Source organism: Nylanderia fulva, unplaced genomic scaffold (assembly GCF_048542155.1).
Source record: "Nylanderia fulva isolate GAGA-0341 unplaced genomic scaffold, ASM4854215v1 Scaffold40, whole genome shotgun sequence".
NCBI lineage: Eukaryota > Metazoa > Arthropoda > Insecta > Hymenoptera > Formicidae > Nylanderia > Nylanderia fulva.
The window spans coordinates 1,224,131-1,245,452 of record NW_028190477.1 but is presented as its reverse complement, the minus strand read 5'-3'; the positions used below and the strand labels follow the sequence as shown (position 1 = coordinate 1,245,452).

The following is a 21,322-nucleotide window of genomic DNA, read 5'->3' as shown; positions in this document are numbered from 1 at the left end:
CTTGACATATAATTTTGTCTCTAATAACTAGAATAAGTTAATATACAAATATGGTAGTGTTTATTTTGCATGAAAGAATATTAAATTAACGTTTTAAATTACAGTTTTATTTAGAGATTGCCAGAATCTGATTTCAATGATATTTACTTTGTCTCTCTAACAAATTTTTTTTAAGTATAAATTGGCATCATTCCAAAACTACAAAAATAGTTTCGAAAACTACTGGCATAATCTAAGAACGAGCGACTTTATAAAGCGTATGTTTTTGAAATGACTCAATTTCTGACTTTGATTTCTGATAAATATAATTCTCATCAATATATCATTTATTTTTATTAATATAAAAATAAATGATATATTAATTAAAAATAAATGATTTATTAATATAAAAATAAACGCTATGATGAAAGATTATAATTGATTCGATATATGTTATTCAAAATGTTGAGATGTTTTACTTTGATTTTAGGCGGATATTTTTATATAGAAGCTTGAGATTATAACTTTCCCTCTCATTATGTAGAAGAAAGTCCTTCATCATTTATACATCATTTTTATATACAGGATATTCCGGTCATAACGGTTTCTCCCTGGTTAATGTGAAAGCGATCAAAAGACGCCCAGTTGTTCTGAAGTATCTCTGGAGTATAATTTGAATAATTGATGGATCTAGATATATAAAATTCACGAGTGACGAAGACGGGCCCCAATATATTCGGGGCGCGAAATGCATTTAGCATTAGCGGCTGCTGCTGTTGGGACTCATCATATCAGGACTCATCATGGGGCCCCGGTATCTCGGCGCGCGTGGCCCGCCTCTTTACATATGTATATATGTATGTGCACGCGGACCCCGTGTGCCGATAGTGTTGCAGAGCAAGTGGGGAAACACGACCTCGCAGCCGGGGCCCACTACTGGGATACGATGAGGAAGATGAAGAGAGAAGGATGTAGCAGTGTGGAAGGAGCAAACAGCCGAGAAGGCAGCAGTGCCGGCCCCGCTTTGGGCCCAACGGGGGGACCTGGGGTCACATTCCAAGATGGCTGTGCCTGAGGAATGCAGTGGGTGCCCCCCTAAGACGCCTGCCTCCCTCCTTTTTTATTAATCGGTCCCATTTGCTCGTTCTAGCGAAAAGAAACCTCCTTTATTACCGTTCATGGTAGAGTGAAATAATGTAACGTGCTAAGGGTTTGTTTGCAAAATATACAAACGACGAGTCGACGTCAAGGAAAGGCGCCAAGATAAGTCCCAACGTGAGGAAGAGAGAGAGAGAGAGAGAGAGAAAAAAGTGTCGCACATTCAAAATCTGGGGTCTGTTTTTCAAGCCAACTCGCCGTCTCGCAGATGATGCCCATGCTAGAGGATGCTACTAGCTCGTCTTAAGCAATGTCTCATAGGGATATCTCTGAGGTAATGACCACATTTCTATTGCAATGCAATTTTAAGCGATCTCGGGTCAGTATCTCATTCTTGTCTTATATATTTCTTATTATAGAATGTTTTGATTATTTTCTGTGGACTCGAATTGATCTGATTTATACAAATCTTTAAAAAATCAACACATTGTTAAATTACTTGTATTATAATTTGTATTTATATATAAATATATTTTATAATTATATATATATATATATATATTAATTTTATTTCTTATCTCATAATGTCATAATAAATAAGAAATTGTTTGTATAAAAATTAATATTATCTCTTTCACTTTTCAGTTTTATTTGAACAATTTTTTATTTCTTATTTTAATTTCTTAAATATATTTTCTCTCATATAGATATATGTGTTTATATTACTAATTTTATGTTATATATGGTTATTATTTTATCACTGCTCTTATCATATAGTTAAAAATAATTTTTAGAATGACCTCTTTTTTTATGTTTTTTTAATATGTGATTTTTTGTATACTGATATCTTTTTGCTTAATATAATTTTATTTGCTAATAAAAGAAGGGAAAATTGCTTAACATAAAATTTATTATTTCATTCTACTCAGGTGGATCCCGAAGGTACGTCGGCCTTGGCCGCTGGATCCAGGGCACTATTCTTAGAAACAGTACGCAGGAGTAATGCAGCATGCCAGAATGGAGATTATGCTCTTGCTGCAACATTGTATACGGAAGCCCTCGCCTTGGATCCTCTCAGTCATGTATTATATTCAAACAGATCAGCTGCAAGACTTAAAATGGGATTATTTGCTGCCGCGTTGCAGGATGCTGTCAGAGCTACTGAACTAAGTCCACAATGGCCAAAGGTATACATTATTTTTCCTTTCTTCTGTTATAAGTTATCCTTTTTTACACATCTATAATAATTACTTTGCAATTAGGCGTACTATCGACAAGGAAGGAGTAGCCCTGCAATGCCTAGGACGTCACGGAGAGGCTCTCGTTGCCTTCAGCACAGGATTAGCTCATGACGCGTCCAATCATCAATTATTATCCGGCTTAGTTGAAGCATCTTTAAAAATCTCCACTGCGACCGACTTTGGAGCCGACATTTCAACAGTTGCGTGCAATGAAGCTTGATGAATCCCCATTCGTCGTCATATCCGTGGTCGGTCAAGAGTTGCTTGGAGCTGGACCCATACAGGGCAGGCCGCTGGCGTGCTCGAGGCTGCTCTGACAATTGGTTCGTGTAGCTTGAAACTGAGAGGATCTGTATTTTCCGCTCTCTCTAGCGCCTACTGGGCGTTGAACTCTTTAGACAAGGCCATAAATTACATGCAACAAGATTTGGGTAAGCCAAAAGTAACAATAAAATAGCGTAAGTAAAATAAGGTTAATTCTCTTTTTTACAAAAATCAAATAAGACTGTTTAAAAACTTTCAGGCGTGGCACGCTCTCTAGGAGATACGCAGGGCGAGTGCAGAGCCCATGGAAATCTGGGCTCGGCTTATTTCAGCAAGGGTAGCTTCAAGGAGGCTTTAACCGCTCATAGATATCAACTTGTTCTGGCTATGAAGTGTAAGGATACGCAGGCTGCAGCTTCGGCCTTGACCAGTTTGGGACACGTATACACGGCGATCGGCGATTTACCGAATGCTCTAGCCTCTCACAGCAGTGCGTACAATTGGTGAAACAGATGGGCGATCGACTACAGGAGGCTCGCGAGATTGGCAATGTCGGAGCGGTCTACTTGGCGATGGGTGAATTCGAAAGCGCTGTCGATTGTCACACTCAGCATCTGAGGATAGCCAGACGACTGGGTGATCGTGTGGAGGAGGCGAGGGCTTTCAGTAATTTAGGATCGTCTCATCATTATCGTAGAAATTTCGGACAAGCGATGACTTATCACGAAAATGTTCTGAGAATAGCGCAGGAACTCGGCGACAGAGCTATAGAGACCAGAGCGTACGCAGGATTGGGTCATGCTGCCAGATGTGCAGGTGACAATAATAATAATAATATTATTATTTATAGCTTTTTTATTTATTTATATTGTAATATATTATTATATAATTTTTCGTGTATATATTTTTTAGAATACTAATTTCTATTTATGCATATAAAAAATATAATTTTTTTAATATATACAGGCGATCTGGGGCAAGCTAAGCTTTGGCATCAGAGACAGCTCGACGTCGCGTTGGTCACGAAAGATAAAGTGGCTGAAGGACGAGCCTGCAGCAACCTGGGCATAGTATACCAATTGCTTGGCGAGCATGATGCCGCTTTAAAATTGCATCAGGCACACTTAGGAATCGCGAGATCATTAGGAGATAAAGCCGGTATGGGAAGAGCCTATGGTAACATCGGTAATGCTTATAACGCTTTAGGATATTACGAACAAGCCATCAAGTGTCATAAGCAAGAGTTGACGATTAGCAAAGAGGTAAGATATTTCAAAGTAAATGTACGTATCCATATATCCATATATCCATCGTTACAAAATTATCCATTAAATTTATTGTTTGATTTATTTCAGGTTAACGACCGTAGCTCGGAAGCTAGCACACATGGAAACTTGGCGGTCGCGTATCAAGCTGTGCAAGGTCACGAGGCGGCATTGAGACATTACCGAGCTCACTTGGCCATAGCGCGCGAATTGAAGGACACGGCTGGCGAAGCGTGCGCACTATTAAATCTTGCTAATTGCCTTTCCTCGCGCGGCAAATTCGAGGAGGCAGTGCCGTATTACGAGCATTATCTGATGCTGTCACAAGAATTGCACGACGTGGAGGGAGAAGCTAAAGCGTGCCACTTTCTAGGATACGCTCACTATTGTCTGGGAAATCATCGAGAAGCAGTGAGATATTACGATCAGGATTTAGCGCTAGCGAAGGACTTGCAGGATAAATCTGGAATGGGAAGAGCTTACTGTAATCTAGGTTTGGCTCATTTGGCTCTGGAAAACTTGGATACTGCTCTGGAATGCCAGAAATATTATTTGGGTAAGAGCTTGTGTGAATATATTCTATAACTTCTCAATAAATTTTTCTATTAAAAGTTAAAATTCATTGAACAGTAATTAATCATTAATTACTTGATGTTTTATCAGCTATCGCGCATATGACCAAGCATCTGGCCGGCAAATTTCGCGCTCTGGGAAATATGGGCGACTGTTTATTGCGTATGGGAGAAGTCGAGGAAGCTATCAAGATGCATCAACGTCAATTGAACCTGGCACGTCAAGCCGCCGATCGCGGCCTGGAAGCAGCTGCCTATGGCGCACTGGGAATCGCTCATAGAGCTACAAAGAACTTGGATAAGGCGCTCGGATTTCACACGCAAGAATTAACTCTGAGACAAGAGTCTAGCGACTTACGCGGCGAATGCAGGGCACACGGCAATCTGGGTGCAGTGCACATGGCACTAGGACAGTACACTCACGCGGTTAAATGTTATCAAGAGCAGCTGGAGAGAGCAAAGGAACTGGCGGATTCCGCAGTTGAAGCTCAAGCATTAGGTAATCTAAGCGAGTTTGAGATAAACATTTAAATTTTCTCTCATAAAGTAAATTTAACAATAATAAATAATAATATGTAACGCATTATGTTAGAATTGTATAGTTATAATATATTATAATTCTCTTCGTGTGCAAAGCTAAATCGATATGAAATAAAATCTTTTTTTTTTAATTAAAACTTAGTTTTTAAAAATTTAGTTTTGAAGATTGAAAGATTAAAATATTATTTCACTTTTTATTTCAGGAAATTTGGGTATAGCTAGACTTAATATGGCACATTACGAGGATGCCATTGGTTATTTCGAGCAACAATTGGCAACTTTGGAGCCGCTAATAACTGGCACGGCTTTGCTCGATAAAACTCGAGCACTCGGAAACTTGGGAGATTGTTACGAGGCCTTGGGTGATCTGGAAGAAGCTATCAAATGCCACGAGCAACAACTGGCAGCCGCAACAAAATTGAAAAGTATAAGAGATCAGGAGAGAGCGTATAGAGGATTGGGAAGAGCTCGCGAGGCTACTGGAAACTTACAGGAAGCTTTGGTGTGCTTTGAAAAGAGATTAGTGGCCGCTCACGAAGTAGATAGTCCTGAAGCGAGAGGTGCTGCTTATGGAGATCTAGGTAAATCAATGTAAAACTTAGATAATATAATTTTCTTAAATTAAAAAAAAAATAAATTATACAGAAATATTCTTAATTTCTATGCAAATTTTTTTTGATTATTTGTATAACTGATTCAAACATTTAATTTGTAGGTAGAGTACACGCCGCATTGGGTAATCATGAGCAAGCCGTCAGTTGTTTATCTCATCAATTGGCTCTCGCTCGCGGATTAGGCGACAAAGCGGCCGAAGCCGAAGCTGCCAGCGGCTTAGGAGCGGTACATCTTTTGATGGACGATCCGAATTCCGCGTTACGTCATCATCAATTGGAGCTGTCGATTGCCGAGGGTCTGGATGCCGCCGGATTGCAAGCTCGCGCTTGCGCCAATTTGGGACTGACTCAGGAGACTTTAGGGCAGTACGAAGAAGCTATAAGATTACAGGAACAATCATTGAGTTTGGCGGCCGCGGCGGGGGATCAACCAGCTCGAGCGGCGGCTTTTACGAGTTTGGGGCGACTTCATCATCTATGTGGGGATCTGCCTCGCGCTCTGAGCTATCTGCAATCCGGTTTGTCCCTGTCCGAGGGCCTAGGCAGAAGAGAAGAGGTCGCAAGATTGCGACACAGACTTGGTCTCGTGCATTGGGAAGCCGGAGAAGCCAGCATTTCCGTGGAACACTTAGAGAAAGCCGCGAATTTGTTAGAATCATTAGACGGAACTTCGGTATCTCTTACTTGTGGGCAACTCAATCGAATCGAATTATTGTCAGAGACGTATAGAATGTTACAAAAAGTACTCATCAGTCTAAATCGAGCGGAAGAGGCTCTGAATTGGGCGGAAAGATCCAGACGTTCTAAGAGTAATGCTCTGGACGACACGGCTCATTATTCGGAAATTATTGATCGACAGCGCGGAGTTATTTTATACTACAGGTACGAGCTTTTGCATATAAATATAATATAAGCAATTTTAATATAAGCAAAATATATTACCTAATAGCATTTAACATTTTTTGAAAGATTTTTTTATTGTATGAGTTTCTCAAAAAATGAAAATGATTTCAGTGAGATGGGATGCGAACTACACGCATGGTGCCTGGCACCAGGGCGCGGATTGTTACGATTCCATTCCGCAACTTTGGATGACGGAGGTCTAGAGAAAAAAGTTCTTCAAGCTCGCGAAGCGCTCCTGGACGAGAGCAATGAACTCATCGAAGAATCTACCAAGATCCCATCGAGGGGTCATCACTTGAATGCCAGTTCTTATAGTTTGAGCAGCCTCTTCAGCGTCGGCTCCGTGAGCTCTCGCGCTGGAAGCGCCCGTTGGGGACGAGGCGCGAAAGGACCTACGTGGCAGGCACCATTGCCGATACAAATGCTTTACGATCTTCTTCTTGCTCCGTTCGAGGATCTATTACCACCACCGCGAAAGGAGCTAATCATGGTGGTGGAAAAATCGCTGTACTTGACGCCATTCCCGGCCTTGCAATCCAATCCGGGCGAAGATTATCTGTGCGAGAGATTTTCCTTGCTGGTAGTACCATCCCTTGCAGCTCTCAGAAAAAGATCTAAGACACCTGTATTGGAAGGTGGTGCTACTGTGGCCGCGCTGGTTGTCGGAAATCCCGTTCTACCGGAAGACGTTCGAGAAGAGTATGGTTGGCCAGAAAGTGTCGCTTCCACTGAAACCGAATCGGAGATAGTCGCCGAATTGTTGGAAGCCCGTGCGATGACTGGTTAGTATCAGTTATCGTTACACGAAGTTAATATAAAATGGTTTTCTAATTTTATGAAAAATATGAAAACAAATTTCATTCTTATTGCTTATTATAGGACTCGAAGCTACCAAATCGGCGGTTCTACGATCTCTATCAGATGCGGAGTGCGTTCATTTGACGGTGCCGGTCTTCTGGAACACCGGCAGCTTGGCGTTTTCGCCCGATCAGTGCGAGGAGCCGTCCGAGAGACCAGAATATCTCATAAGCCAGATGGATTTGCTCAGATTGAAAATGTCCGCTCGTCTAGTGGTCGTATCCAGGGGTCATGGTTGGAATAACATAGAGTGCACAAACGCTACGTCGGACGGTATACAGAATCTCGCCAAGACATTGTTAAACGCGGGTGCGCAATGCGTGCTGATAGGAATGTGGGCGGTACCACCAACTGCGGGTAGTATCCTGCTGCGAGCGTTCTATAGCGCGATGCTGCAAGGTGCGAGAGCGTCGCGTGCACTAGCCGAGGCGATGCAGACCGTCCAGCATACTAGACACTTCGCTCATCCCGCTAACTGGGCCGGTTGGCTACTCATCGGCGGAGACGCGAGATTATCCAATAAGGTATGTATGAATTCATTGACTTTGTCTTCAGTCTATAAAATAACAGTCTAAAAAATATTTATCAATGTCTCCTTAGACTATGATGTTTTATATTTCATGATTTTAATTGAGACATTTGACAACTTCATCATCTCTATTATTTCGTCAGGTTGCACTCATGGGCCAGGCACTGGCAGAATTATTGCGCGGTGGTCCTGAGCATAGCAGAGACGCGCTGCGAGTGACGCTTCATCTGGTAGAAAAATCGCTGCAGAGAATTCATCGTGGGCAAAAGAACGCAATGTACACGACTCAGCGCAGTATCGAGAATAAAGTGGGCTCAGCTACTGGTTGGCGAGAACTTCTAATGTCTGTGGGATTTAGATTCGAGCCGGCCGGCAACGGAATACCATCCTCTGTGTTCTTCCCGCAAAGTGATCCCGAAGAACGACTGACGAGATGCAGCGCCAGCTTGCAAGCTCTACTGGGTTTAGGTCAATCGTCGTTGCATGCTTTAGCTAGACTCTTACAGGTACTGATTTATTTCAATTCTATTTAAAAAATTGTGTTTTGTATATCACATTTTAAACAATAATTCCAATTGTCAAAAATGTTTTACAGGCACCAGAAGCTGCAGAAGATGTCATCGCTGCCATGAGAAGAGCCAGTAATGCTACGGAAGGACAAGAAGTTATTTTGCCTGTATACGTTTGGAGAGCATCGGGATCGCATGAACTATTCGCTAGCTTAGGCTTCGACTTAATGGAAGTCGGGCAATCAGAAGTGACATTAAGGACAGGCAAACAAGCCTCGCGTAGAGCTGTCCAGTTTGCTCTTCAAGCTCTTCTTGCATTGTTTGGTAAATTAAAAAGTTTATATTGATGCAATATATTAACAGCACATAAATAGAAAAATTTTATATAGTTATAGTGTGTATATATATATATATATAATATTTACATTTACAATAAAAGAAATTTTAATTTAAAAATATAAATTAATTTATTTGTTTAAATGTGTTATAGATACACAAGAAGCGCCAAAAAGTCTTAGCTTAGATTCGAGCAGTTCAATGGAAAGTTTAACTTCCGTGGCCCATACCGAGAAAAATATCGAACGACCTCGACTAGGGGGAGCGTTTACAAGTTACGTACGACATCGTGGTGAACCAGACGGAAAAACCATGGAACCGCCAAATGTTCTGATACCAACGTCGCGACAACTGTGTCCAAATGGTGGAGGTATGTATAAATATTTAAAACTACAAAGAGAGAGAGAGAGAGAGTACATTCACTTTCTATTCGTTCGATGTTATTAAATATTTAAAAGAAATTTACAATCTGAGAAGAATTCCATAGAAAAATAATCGACATTTTTTGTTGATTTAGGTGAATCAGATGTAGCATTCACACCTAGTCCTCCTGTGGCGCTCAACTTAAATCATCAGACGCGAATTCGGAATCTCTATCCCGATCAAAACCCAGTAAGACCCGGCTCGAGCTCGAGCAGTTCGGTGACAGATTGGGATAACGGCCACGCAACTGTATTGAGACGTCAGCCCTTACCGCCGTTGCCGGCCACCATGCTGGAAAGATTGAGCGTGAGAACGGAAGTCGGGACGAATTCGTCGCGAAAACCACGGCATTCCGCAACGAATGGCGAGGATATCTGCAATCCGCAGACTGACGCTACGCAATCTACGGAATCACATCCGCAAAACTTGCGAAACTTGGCCACCTCCCTGACGACGCTGACACGCGAGCTGACGCCCACCATTTCTGAGGTGTATCACGAGCGAAATCTGGGATTAGGTCTGGCGCCATCCTTGTCGAAGTTGCTGGAGGAGGTGGGCACCGTGTCTACCGAGAACGAGGAAGTCGCAATCGGCGAAAGCGATGGCTCACAATCAGACGCAAAACTGGATACAGAGTGAGCCGGAACTCTGCCGCAGGGACGAGGCCGATGGCAGATCTATCGCCGAGTCGCAATGCAGCGCAGCCAGTTCGAATAAAATACCTCGGAAGGCTCCCGCGCCGCCGGTATAGATTATTTATATTTATAAATTAAAACGTAATTATGCGGAGAGAATATAGTACTGGGTACCAAAGAATGGGGGACGCACACATCGGAGAACCGATTACTGCCGCTGGCAGTAAACGATCAACGAAGAGCGTATTTAATTTGTATCTGCCAATATTTCTTTATATTCAAACTAAAACATTCGTAGAAAAACACTAATTATTTCGTAAATGTTTTAACATACATTACATGCATTTTTACGTGTTTGTTTTTGCGTACGCATTGAACCTCGCGAAAAACACGAGCTTTATTACGTACGAGGATATAATCTCGCTAATAATATATGCTCAAGTTTAATTTTAATTGTAATCCGTCCAAACGATATAATTATTAATGTTTTTAATTATTATCTAGAGCAAAAAGATCGTATATGGAGTTTGTATGTTGATCATCTAAAAAATCCGTTTCCATATATTTTCAACATGTATGACTGACATGGTTGACCTATGATGGCTTTAGCTGCATCAACATCCAAGCTTTAATTTGACTATCGTGTTTCTTACAATATTATGCATTGTAATTGTATGCAGAGAACGCGACAGTCTATTCAAATAGATTTACTCTATATAATTAAATCAACAACTTATCTATATTTGTATTTTAAAATATACATGCATAAGTGTGTACTATATTAATCTTAAGAGATATTTGAGATAGAATGAAATATTTGGAAAGATTGTCAAGAGAAAAATTTATTTTAGCGAAAATATCTTATTTAAAAAAATATTGATTAAAAATTCTATTTTTTGCAAAACAAGATAATAAAAATCACGTAATATTAGTTTTCTCAATATGTGGATATTAAAAATTTAAGATATCAATGTTTAATTACATTTATAATTTTTGTGCATATAGTAACTGGAAAATTTTAATGACAGACTGATAATTTAAATAATAGATAATGTGATGATATTAAAAATAAATGATATAACATCACAAAATTTATAATAAAAAAGATTGCGATTTTTATTTGATGATTTTATAAGTAAAAATAGTTCAAAACAATTTTAAATGTCCAGTTACTTGATCAATTAGTTTTGCTGGACCCGGTCCGACCCCGCATACCGTTTTACTTCCTGCTGCTATTTGCGTGTGTCCCGCATCTTGTACAATGTTAGATAACAAACCTACAGCTTTAGCTTGCTTCGCAATTTCCACAAGAGCAGCTTCATTATCCACCTAAAAATCAGAGTATCTTCTTTTTTATAATCATGTATGAAAGGTGTATGTGAAAACATATTTATTTTTTTCAACTGTGTATATTTAAATATATTTATTAAATGTCAAGTGATATTCTTTTTTTATTAAAACCTCAATCTATCATGTTGTGGCTATTATATATTTAATTTAATATATGGAATTGATATGAGGAGGAATATAAATTTATATTTCATAAAAATATTTTTTTCCTTTCTTTGTTTTTTTCCTTTAACCTCAATCATTAGTATCCATTATCAATTTAAATACAATACCTTAAGAGTGATCTTAGCTTGGCCAGATTCTTCCCAGGCTTTCAAAATTTTTGGATGCTTTCTAGCAGCTTTGTATGCTGCGACAGCAGCGTGAGAACATTGTGCTGCCACTTTTCCCTTTCCCATTTTCAAATCTGTTCTGATTACTAGAATCAACTTGAAATTATCATACTTGTCTGTGTATACCTAGATACAAGAAATACAATTGTAAGCATTGGGAATTGTTAAAGTTAAATATTTTTTTAAGCAATTGAAAATAAGATAAATTGACAGTTTTACCACATGATTATCCATTTCACCAGAATCTTCAGAAAATTGATGACTTCTTCTACTTGTCATAACCATTAATTTATATAAACAATAACCGAAGAGAGTTGCGGCTATAAAAGCAACTTTTGGATCTGTAGCATGTGCTACAATTGTCTCAGTGACATCATACATGATTGACTTTGTTAATATCTGATAAGATAAAATATAAATATATATAAATATTAATAAATATTATAGTTAAAAAAAATATTAAAAATATTAAATTATTTAAAAAAGTATTAAATATTAAATATTAAAAAATATTGAGTGATCATCGCTTGTTTAAATATAATTTAGAGAAACTATTAAATTTCATATATTAAACAAATAAAATAATGCTGTAGCGTATTGTAAAGTGTAAAGTATCAGAGATAACCTATCAGAACAGTGTAATTCATGCAAATTTCTAATCTATTTTATGAATTGTTTTGTTTCATGTAATATTTAATATGGGTTTGGATGTGTATTAATAATAAAAAAAACATTATTTACACTAAAATATTTTAAGTTAATATATTCCTTTTAGTACATATATGCATTCTGATTTCCTCTCACATGACGCTTCTTTTCGTTCTCGTAAATATATATCTTCGGTCGGTAGTGCAGTTTACAAGTAGTGATGTACTCTTAGAGCATAGAGATATCTCTATATCACAGATTATTTTTTCTTTTTTTGTTTCTTATAAAAGCAAAGTCAATAATTAAATAAAAAGAAATGAGATAAATTAAAATATTAAAACTTACTGTAACTCGTTTTTTATAAATAATTGGTATACAATTCATAAGTGCAACAACGTAGATGACTTTGATGAGAAATAAAATTTTAATTATGATCTATCTCTATAAGCTGTTAATTTGATAAATTAAAAAAATTTTTTAATAAATTTTCAGGTATTGATAGAGCTTATTAAATAAATATGGGTTAATAAAAGGTGACACAATTTATGGCCTTTGTCGTAAATTTTTAAAACAAGGTTCTTCTGAATAAAGAATTAAATAAATAGATATGCGATAAATTAACACACTTGTATTTAAGATGCCGTGTTATATTTCACTATCTCATACAATATTTCGTAATTGTATATGTACATATTCCAATAAAAATTAATGAATTGTAGAATAGAACTTAACGTGTTTATAGTTGTAGACTGATATACAAAAATATATCGCATTATTAATTATTAAAATGTATATATCAATATCGACCATTTACAGCAAAATTAATTAAACTTATCAATATTGATATATCATATCTTAATAATTAGTTATTGAAATATATATCACTATCGATCAGTTTAATTAATTTTGTTCTAAATTATCTTAACATCATTGTAAAGCTCTTTATAATCACATTAAATTATCATAATAAGAATTTTAATTTATTTTGCGCGCATTGAAGTAGAATGTAACACGTCATTTTTTTAATATCAATAATTATTCTAACAAAGAAAAATCGCGAGCACCAATGTGAGTTTGTATTCACAATTAAAAACAATAATATACATCATTCGATCAACTAATATAATAAAAAAATTTACACATTTGTGAAAACTTTTCACGTATTTTGTTCTCTATTTTCGCTTTTAATGAAAAAAATTCTTTCTAGATTATATTAAATTCTTTCTAGAGTATTACTCGAGTAACGCGCGAGAACATTTATCTTATAATTAGACAAATTGGCTGCATCAGTGAAACAAGATGCGATATAGATACAAATATTTGTACATAAACACTATGCAATTGGTCCAATCGTAATTAAACCAATGACACATATATTCTATATACTTAGTATTCTCTATATAAATTAGATATCATATTGTTGCACGTTTTTTCATTCAATAATTAGAACATCTTGCGCGTGTGCGATTTTATTTTATGTATTTTCTTTTTCTCGTCGTTTTCAATATTATCCATGTAGAACATTTTTTTTTTACTACATTTAGGCAATATTTTGCATTTTGTAATAAAAAATATTAATTAAATTGAAAAAAAAAACGTCTTTTTTCTATAAATTAAATAAACACACACAAGCAATTAGATGTTCTAACATTAATATTACAAAATTTGGCATATAATTTTTAAGTATCACCTTTGGAAGGGAAGCACAATTTTTTAAAAACTCAGAAATTTTTATAAACGTACGAAATTCAATGCGCAAATTTATACTGCAGAGAAAATTTTTGAGTAGATTAACATATTTGTATCTTGCTAAAAATTGTTTCAGATTATAGATATTTAGATATAGTAGCGCTCATTTTTTATGTATAACATTCTGCAAAATTCATTCATTCTTGCAATTTTATGTACAAGAATTTTTGTAATTGGCTTTATATTACTTTCGCTACTTGTTTGCATCTGTTTTATTTTATAATAACTCTGAGACAATTTTAATAAAGAGAGGCTTCATCTGCGGATATAACTGGTTCTTCATCGCTCCAGTCGCTGACTGCTAATGCTGCTGATCCGTGAAAACTTTGCGATCTCGCTACATGGCTAAAATTAAATATAAATATATGTAACATAGATATACATTAAATTATAAAATAAGCAAGTAAAAAACGCAAATATCTCATTTTATTTACACATTATCTGCTCAAGAAAACTTAATTAATACATATTTATATCATACATTATTATAGTTAAAAATTATTTGATTAATATTAGATAAACAAAAATTATTAAATAAATAGTTATATACAGTCAATTATAACATTTCTTCTATAAAATTTTTCAATTATTTACTGTGTAATTAGTGTTATAAAAAGTAAGACACTAAATAAGCAATAAAAAAGTGCAAATGCAATATATTAAAATAGATAAACTAATACAGGACCAAGACACACATAATATCTTCTTTCCATTATTTTAAAAATATCTCAATTTAACAGAAATTCTAAGTTAGTGCAATACAAAAAACAAGCATTTGTGTCAATAAGTGTTTCATATTTTTAAGAAGCAAAAATATCTATTAAAGAGATACCTCTTGAGAAAATATATAGCATAAAATGCTTAAACAATTTTATGCTATACCACTTGTTTATTTTGCCACACTATTTTTAGATTATCAATCGCTATTGGTCCTAACAACAGTAAAATGATTATCTTTTCAATTAGTTGAAAGATAAAGTAATCCAAATAATATGAAAGCTTAAAATACATTATTATGATGACTTATAAACTTGTTTAAAAATATGTATTTTCTTTTATGCAAAGTAAAATCAATTTATTACAACTTACCTCGGTGATAAATTTGTATTGATATTTTTCTTTGCCAAGCCTGCTCTTCTCCGTCCTTCCATCGCCGCTTTCATGGGATCATAGCTCTTGCGACGTTTCCAATTTTGCATTTCGACCTCTCGTACATTTGGCGTCGGCGGCTTTTTTGGTTCCTTTGGTTTACTCTTAGGCACCTGCATATACACATTCATTATATACATACATATATAATACACACACATCATATTTCTATTAAACATATGGAAGAGAAAGATATATATATACACACAGACACACACACATATATATATATATTGTATATATATATATATATATATATATATATATATATATATTAAACTTACCATACTCAAAACTCTACTAATTCGCGCGCCAGGTCGTCCAGATTCTGTTCTAACGCTAGAAAAGGACTCAGATTTGCTGCGTGTGTCGTGCAATACATTTTTTGCTCTGCTCGCATTGGAAGACACAGGTTTTATTCGTTGCGGATCCAATTTTGTTCTACTACGCAAACTGAAAGAAACAATACATATACATAAAGGAATATTATCAAAATGCAATGTATGATGTACGCGCATACATACCTAAATTCTTTATTATATTTAGTATTGGAGATAGGAGAATGTGTCATAGCATGTCGTTCGTCGCTGCTCTCGGTGTCGCTCGGATGACGCAATCCTTTCGATATATTCTGGCGCAGGCTGTGACTTGTGTCTTCATCGCTCTCATTATCGGAGTCCAGCGGAGGACGATACCCCGTCATGCGAGCCGACATTGCAGATACAACGTTCTGAGTGGTTTGCAGATAAGATGAGGTTTCCAAGTCACTATCGCTTTCCTAAATTCGAGAATTTAGATTTTACAACTGTGCTTAAAATATGTATATTTTATACAATTGTTTGCAGAATTTATGCAAAAGCAAACAAAATGATCGCAAAAGCTAAAGCTTATTAACGAGAAACTTTAATGAATTCTTAAGTATGATTTCAATGCATATTTACTTCAAGTTGCGGGCTGCTAGGTGGTGGTACTTGATTATCCTCATAGTGATAATCTAATTCATTATCCGACCAATCGTTCGCTAATAAAAGAGCACCTCCTGTACCATGAAAACTTGCGGATCTCAGTACGGAATTATCATGGCTAGAAAATATGCATACGTATACATATATGTATAAATGCAATTGTTAAGCAAACACTTTATATTTATTAGAACCTCACTTGTTAGAGCCATCTTCGGTACTATGATGTTTCTTCGTATTGTTTATTAATTTCTTTCTTCCTTCGGCTGTTGCTTTCATGGGATCATAACTTTATCGTCTCTTCCAATTTTGAAACTCTACTTCTTTGAATGTAACAGTAGAATTACTTTTAATCAGATTTTTTGTGATCTTTACTTGACTTTTGATTTGTTTTTCGATTATTAGGAGAATGCTAAAAAAAGGAAAATTACGTTTGAAGTATCTTATAAGTGAAATATAATTATATTCATATAGACGCAACGTTTACATGAGTAGGTTTCTGGACTCTTATACTAAATCTTCCAGTATCAGACATAAACGATACTCTGAATTTCGTTGCTTCTGCTTTTTTCAATGATTCATTCTTATTGTGCATTCCGACGCTGTTTGTGCGATCACGATGATAACTCTATTGCTTATTCGCAGGCGCTACAGTCTTTACTTTCGACTGCGCTCTTCTCCATCTTTCCTCGGGGATTGTATTCGTCGTTATGTCGGATTCGCAATTTAATCTGTAAGAAATATATATTTAACTTAATTACTTATAACAAGATAAAAGCAGAAAAGTACTAGAACATTATATTTTTCGATGTTTGATAAATTTAATTTATATGACACATACTTTGCTCTTCTTATGCTGAAAGCTTTGTTTAACTTAATTCGAGATGAAATTGGTGTCAAAGGAGATTTTCTTTGTTGTTCACCAGTTTCACTACTACTCAGAAGCAACAATAAATCTTCTTCTCAATAATATTCTATCAATGTCGTTATTAAAACTGCTGCGACGCGACACAAAATTCTGCGACCTCATGTTTCTAATACTCGCGTTACTCGATGATCTCTGTATATTGAGATGTCGTTGAAATTCTGGACTGTTTTGTAACATATTAGGCGCTTTAATAGATATGTCCTTATCAAAATAACTAGTTCTTTCATGATAATTCGTAGTGCTGTTCGATTTTCTCAGCATGTATGGACTGTAAAAACAAATCAACATGCATAGAATATATTATTTTTTAATATAATATTTAAAAATTAATGCTCTATAGAAATAAAATGTACCTATTTTCAACACATGTAAAATATCCTATATTTTTCGCTTCTGATGACTTTGTCAAGTACTTAAATCTTTCTAAAGTAAGAGAATTATAAAGATTTTCGTTGATGCAGCTTTACGACTCACAATTGGACTATTAGTTAATTTTAGCATAGATGGTCTGAAACGATTTAAGACAGGACTATTTGTGTGTTTAAAATCATCTTCTTTATATTTCATGCTATTCTTTCTGGACGTATTAGATTCCGTTGTATCGGAAGCATATTCTTTCCTGTATTAGAGAGAAGAAAAATTTCTTATAGTGCAGAAGAAAACTCGCTAATTTCATCTATATTTATAGTCATCAAAATTTATATTTGCTGGTAGCATATATTATTGTATATAAGGCACACACACACAATAGGAATATAATATAAAATAAATCAATCACCTATCTAGAGAGCTGCTTCTTCTCTCCAAGTGAAGAGTCGACAAGATTTGGGACGGGCTGTTCGATAATTCTACATTAGTGTCAGCAGTCTTCGATTTGGCTGAACTTAGATATTTTCGGATGCTGCGTCTATTTTCGTTGCTATTTACTCGTCGAAACAACGAATCGGACAAACTACTGCGTCTACCTACGGTACTATGTACAGGTGTACGCTGTGAGCTGTGAGGCGGCGTATTATAACTATTGCTGGTATCGTCATCGGATTCACCGCCGGAATCTATAATTTGATGTTGATTTGAAACTAAACCGATCCTTTCTTTTATTCGTATATACGAATCCATGTCCACATTACTGTCGGATTGTTCCTGTATGTAAAATAAAACAAATCATACACGCGGCATATTTTTATGTTCATATATATATGCACACACGAAAATCCATTAATTTATAACAGATATATTATCTTTTAAAATTGTGTAATGCATACATAACGATTTCGTAATCCTCTTTGAGATCTAGCATGAATCGGCGATGGTATCTTGGTGGGACTTAGAGGCGGCGTACGACCTGTCAAACCGCCTATTATCGGAGGAAGCGAATTGTGCTCCGCTACTTGAGTGGCCCATTCTGATATCCAAGCATTATTATCGCGAGAAACACTCATCTGTAAAATAAGATTGTGTAAACATCTATGCAAAAAAAATTTATGCAAAAAGAAATATACAGGCTATTTGACATAAAGCATCACATCAAAAATATAGAAATAAAGTTTGTTATTTGGAGACAATTTTTTCTCACTTTATGTCAGACACCCTGTAGATGTTATATTTACCTTGAAACTGTGAACGTACGCCTCGTTACTTTCGTCTTCCGTTAAAACACCGACACTGAAAACTTTGTCGATATCCATTCTCGCTTTCTCCTCATCGGTATAATCTTTATGAATCGTGTATGTCCCAGCCTCGCTCACTGCACCGTCAGAACTGGCGTCGACATTGCTGACATTGAATACATCCAGATTGGTATCCGCGGTATCATCCGTGTTTAGATTCATCGCGTAGCTGACGCTCGATAAAGCAGTCTCTCTCTCGTTTGTGTTTCTTATATTAAAATCATCAGTAATATAATTCATATTAGATACTTTATTATCTTCGAAATTATTTGCTTGCTCGCACTCGTGAGAGATATACTCGATATTTTTCGTGTACAGTTTCTCATTTTCATCGTCGTCGTAATTGCTAATTTGAACGCGACTTAAATCATTTATCGTTGCGGATCTCTGAGATGTCCAATATTCGTTCTCGTTAGATTCGAGTTCTAAAGAGAGACTGTGAGGTGACCATTTGTTGCGTCGCACTTCACCATCAGTGGATTTCGTTAAATATTGCTTATTCTGATGATCTACGTTTTCATTACCGAATGTCTTTGTGCTAGAATGTGCTCTCGAGGGATTCCTCACACCTAAAAAACACACATGTAGTTTAGATCTTAATAAATATTAAATAAATTGTAAAGAATAATGACATTTTATCATTTATTAATATGTATTTGCTCTTCTTCTTTTACAGTTCGGCCTTTAATATTTATAATTCAGAGATAGTATATATATATATATATATATATATATATATATATATATATAGTACATATATATAAAAATGAAATAATATATATAATTTAAACATAATGTTATTATAAAAGCGACGATAAAATTTTCGATATTACGTCCATTTCTAAAATAAAATCACACAAATCCCAATATAAAAAGTTATGACATCAAAGTCATTAATATGTCAGCAGGCTACATCACTCAGTATAGGTAGAAAGTACTTGTAAGGAATATTAAGAAGCTTGAAGAACATGACCTCATCATGACTCATCCATCACAGATCTTAAGGACAAGATTTGGACTGAAGTTTTTTAGACTATTCACAGAATATAAATTTAATAATAAATTTTGTAAATTAATTTTTAATTTATGTACAATGGTATATATTTCTTTCTTATTTATTGTCATTCTTTTTAAATTTAAACACATTAGTTGTGACATTAATTAATTTTATCTTTGAAAGAAAAAAAAGAAATGATAATTTACCTAATTGTTTAAGTCTTTCTGATAATTGGTCAGTTTTTCGCTTTGTATCATCCTCACTACTGAAGTAACCCTCCGAATGAGTGCTAGGAACTTTCTGCTTTTGTCCCAAGTTTGGAGATAGTATATTGCTCGGCTTCTTTGATTTTACTTCTACCTAAAATAGCATTATAATATACATGAATATCAATATCCTTTAATAAAAGATTCAACATTATGTTTAATACAAAGATATTAAAACACAATAAAGACAAAAACAGATACAAGCCAGCGCAGAAAATAGAGATCACAATGTTTTATTGAGTTATAATTTGTAAAATTACTAATTTTACTGTAACATATTATAAAGAGAGCCAATTAAAAAATTTGTACAAGAGTCATGGTTGTGTGTGTATTGCATTAAGATATATAAAATATATTTTATATATCTTAATACGTAAGATATGTATAAAATATATCTTGCAAGACATAAAAGAAATGGAAGAATTTTAAATACCTTGGACGTAGAGAGGTTTCGCCTGTGCCTGGCGTTATATCTCTCGAACAGATTTTGATACCTAGCCGTGTCCACTTCTTTGTTATTACCGAAATCGATGGTGAAGGCTAACGGAGTCAGAGATGCATTGGGACGATCCTCTGTTCCTCTCGACGAGTCGACCTCGCGATCCGCGATCGGGTTGGCTCGCGACGTATTCGCAGCAACGATGCCCTCGCGTATGTTCACGTAACCGCTGTCGGAAGCACGAGGTTCGTCGTTCGTCGTACGCGATGACTCCTCGTTGTCGTTCCTTAGGTCGTCAGCGCGCGACGACGACGATTCGCCGATCCCCGAATTAAGGAGATCGGTGTCAGCCGAAGGGAGGCCGGTGTCAGCCTCCCTGGACCTCGTCTCCGTCACATCCGCGTTCGTTTCCATCTAACATGCCAGTCGTAAACATCCGTGAATGTGTATGAGTAGGCACGCGATCACACGCGGATATCACATCCGCTTCTTCCTCGGGTCGTCGAGAAGCCACTCCTACGAGTGCATCGTACGACAGGTCCCGAGACGCGATATAGCATACACGAGATTCCTTTGACAGATCGACACAGGTGCATCTATTGTACTATGCGTACGCCATCGACTGCCATCGCTGTCAGCTGTCATTGACGGCATATGTCAACATCCATTGCTGGCAACTGACCAACATTAAAATTACTGCAAATTGCATTCTTGTAAAAAAAGAAAAATACTAAATAAATTAATTAGACAATCAATTTTTTATGTACTTTTTTTAAAAAAATTATTTATGTTGCTTAAAAGAAATTTCTACGTAAAACGAGACATTTATATTCTGACATTGGAGAGAAAGAGAGATAAAGAGAAAGTGAAAGTGAAATTATAGAATGCAAAAAATGCGAACAATACCCTTATATAAGCTTTAAAATTTGCACTAATTATAAATATGTTAATTGAATTCATATGTTTAATATTATCTTCCTTTTCTATCTCTTACATAAATAAAACTTGTCACATTAATAAAAATTATTTATCAGTGTCTTAATAAATAAATGTATTAAATTAATAA

The 21,322-nt window shown here is 35.8% G+C and overlaps 3 protein-coding genes across 3 annotated transcripts; 1 reads left to right on the top strand and 2 right to left on the bottom strand.

Moving 5' to 3' along the window:
- Positions 1–47: 47 nt before the first annotated feature.
- LOC114936468 (uncharacterized) lies at positions 48–11,203 on the top strand. Its single transcript, XM_085486183.1, is given in 19 exon segments — positions 48–1,411; positions 2,007–2,273; positions 2,353–2,475; positions 2,477–2,605; positions 2,608–2,749; positions 2,842–3,066; positions 3,069–3,398; positions 3,549–3,844; positions 3,938–4,403; positions 4,511–4,918; positions 5,163–5,540; positions 5,675–6,455; positions 6,588–7,258; positions 7,356–7,858; positions 8,007–8,369; positions 8,459–8,696; positions 8,863–9,078; positions 9,226–9,713; positions 9,715–11,203. Coding segments are annotated over 19 exon segments (6,216 nt in total). The 5' UTR covers positions 48–1,387; the 3' UTR covers positions 9,883–11,203.
- LOC114936483 (peptidyl-tRNA hydrolase 2, mitochondrial) lies at positions 10,858–12,299 on the bottom strand. The gene is made up of 4 exons (XM_029309685.2): positions 12,190–12,299; positions 11,668–11,847; positions 11,389–11,574; positions 10,858–11,095 (listed from the first exon to the last, which is right to left on the bottom strand). Exons 2-4 carry the CDS (start codon positions 11,827–11,829, stop codon positions 10,913–10,915), a joined length of 531 nt encoding a protein of 176 aa, XP_029165518.2. The 5' UTR covers positions 11,830–11,847; positions 12,190–12,299; the 3' UTR covers positions 10,858–10,912.
- Positions 12,300–13,149: 850 nt separating this feature from the next.
- On the bottom strand, positions 13,150–20,924 carry LOC114936472 (uncharacterized). The gene is given in 17 exon segments (XM_085486159.1): positions 13,150–14,190; positions 14,935–15,107; positions 15,279–15,447; positions 15,519–15,772; positions 15,936–16,077; positions 16,156–16,307; positions 16,309–16,368; positions 16,444–16,687; positions 16,798–16,896; positions 16,898–17,152; positions 17,238–17,323; positions 17,326–17,503; positions 17,663–18,027; positions 18,150–18,326; positions 18,495–19,123; positions 19,758–19,911; positions 20,251–20,924. Coding segments are annotated over 17 exon segments (3,663 nt in total). The 5' UTR covers positions 20,671–20,924; the 3' UTR covers positions 13,150–14,084.
- Between the last annotated feature and the right edge of the window lie 398 nt (positions 20,925–21,322).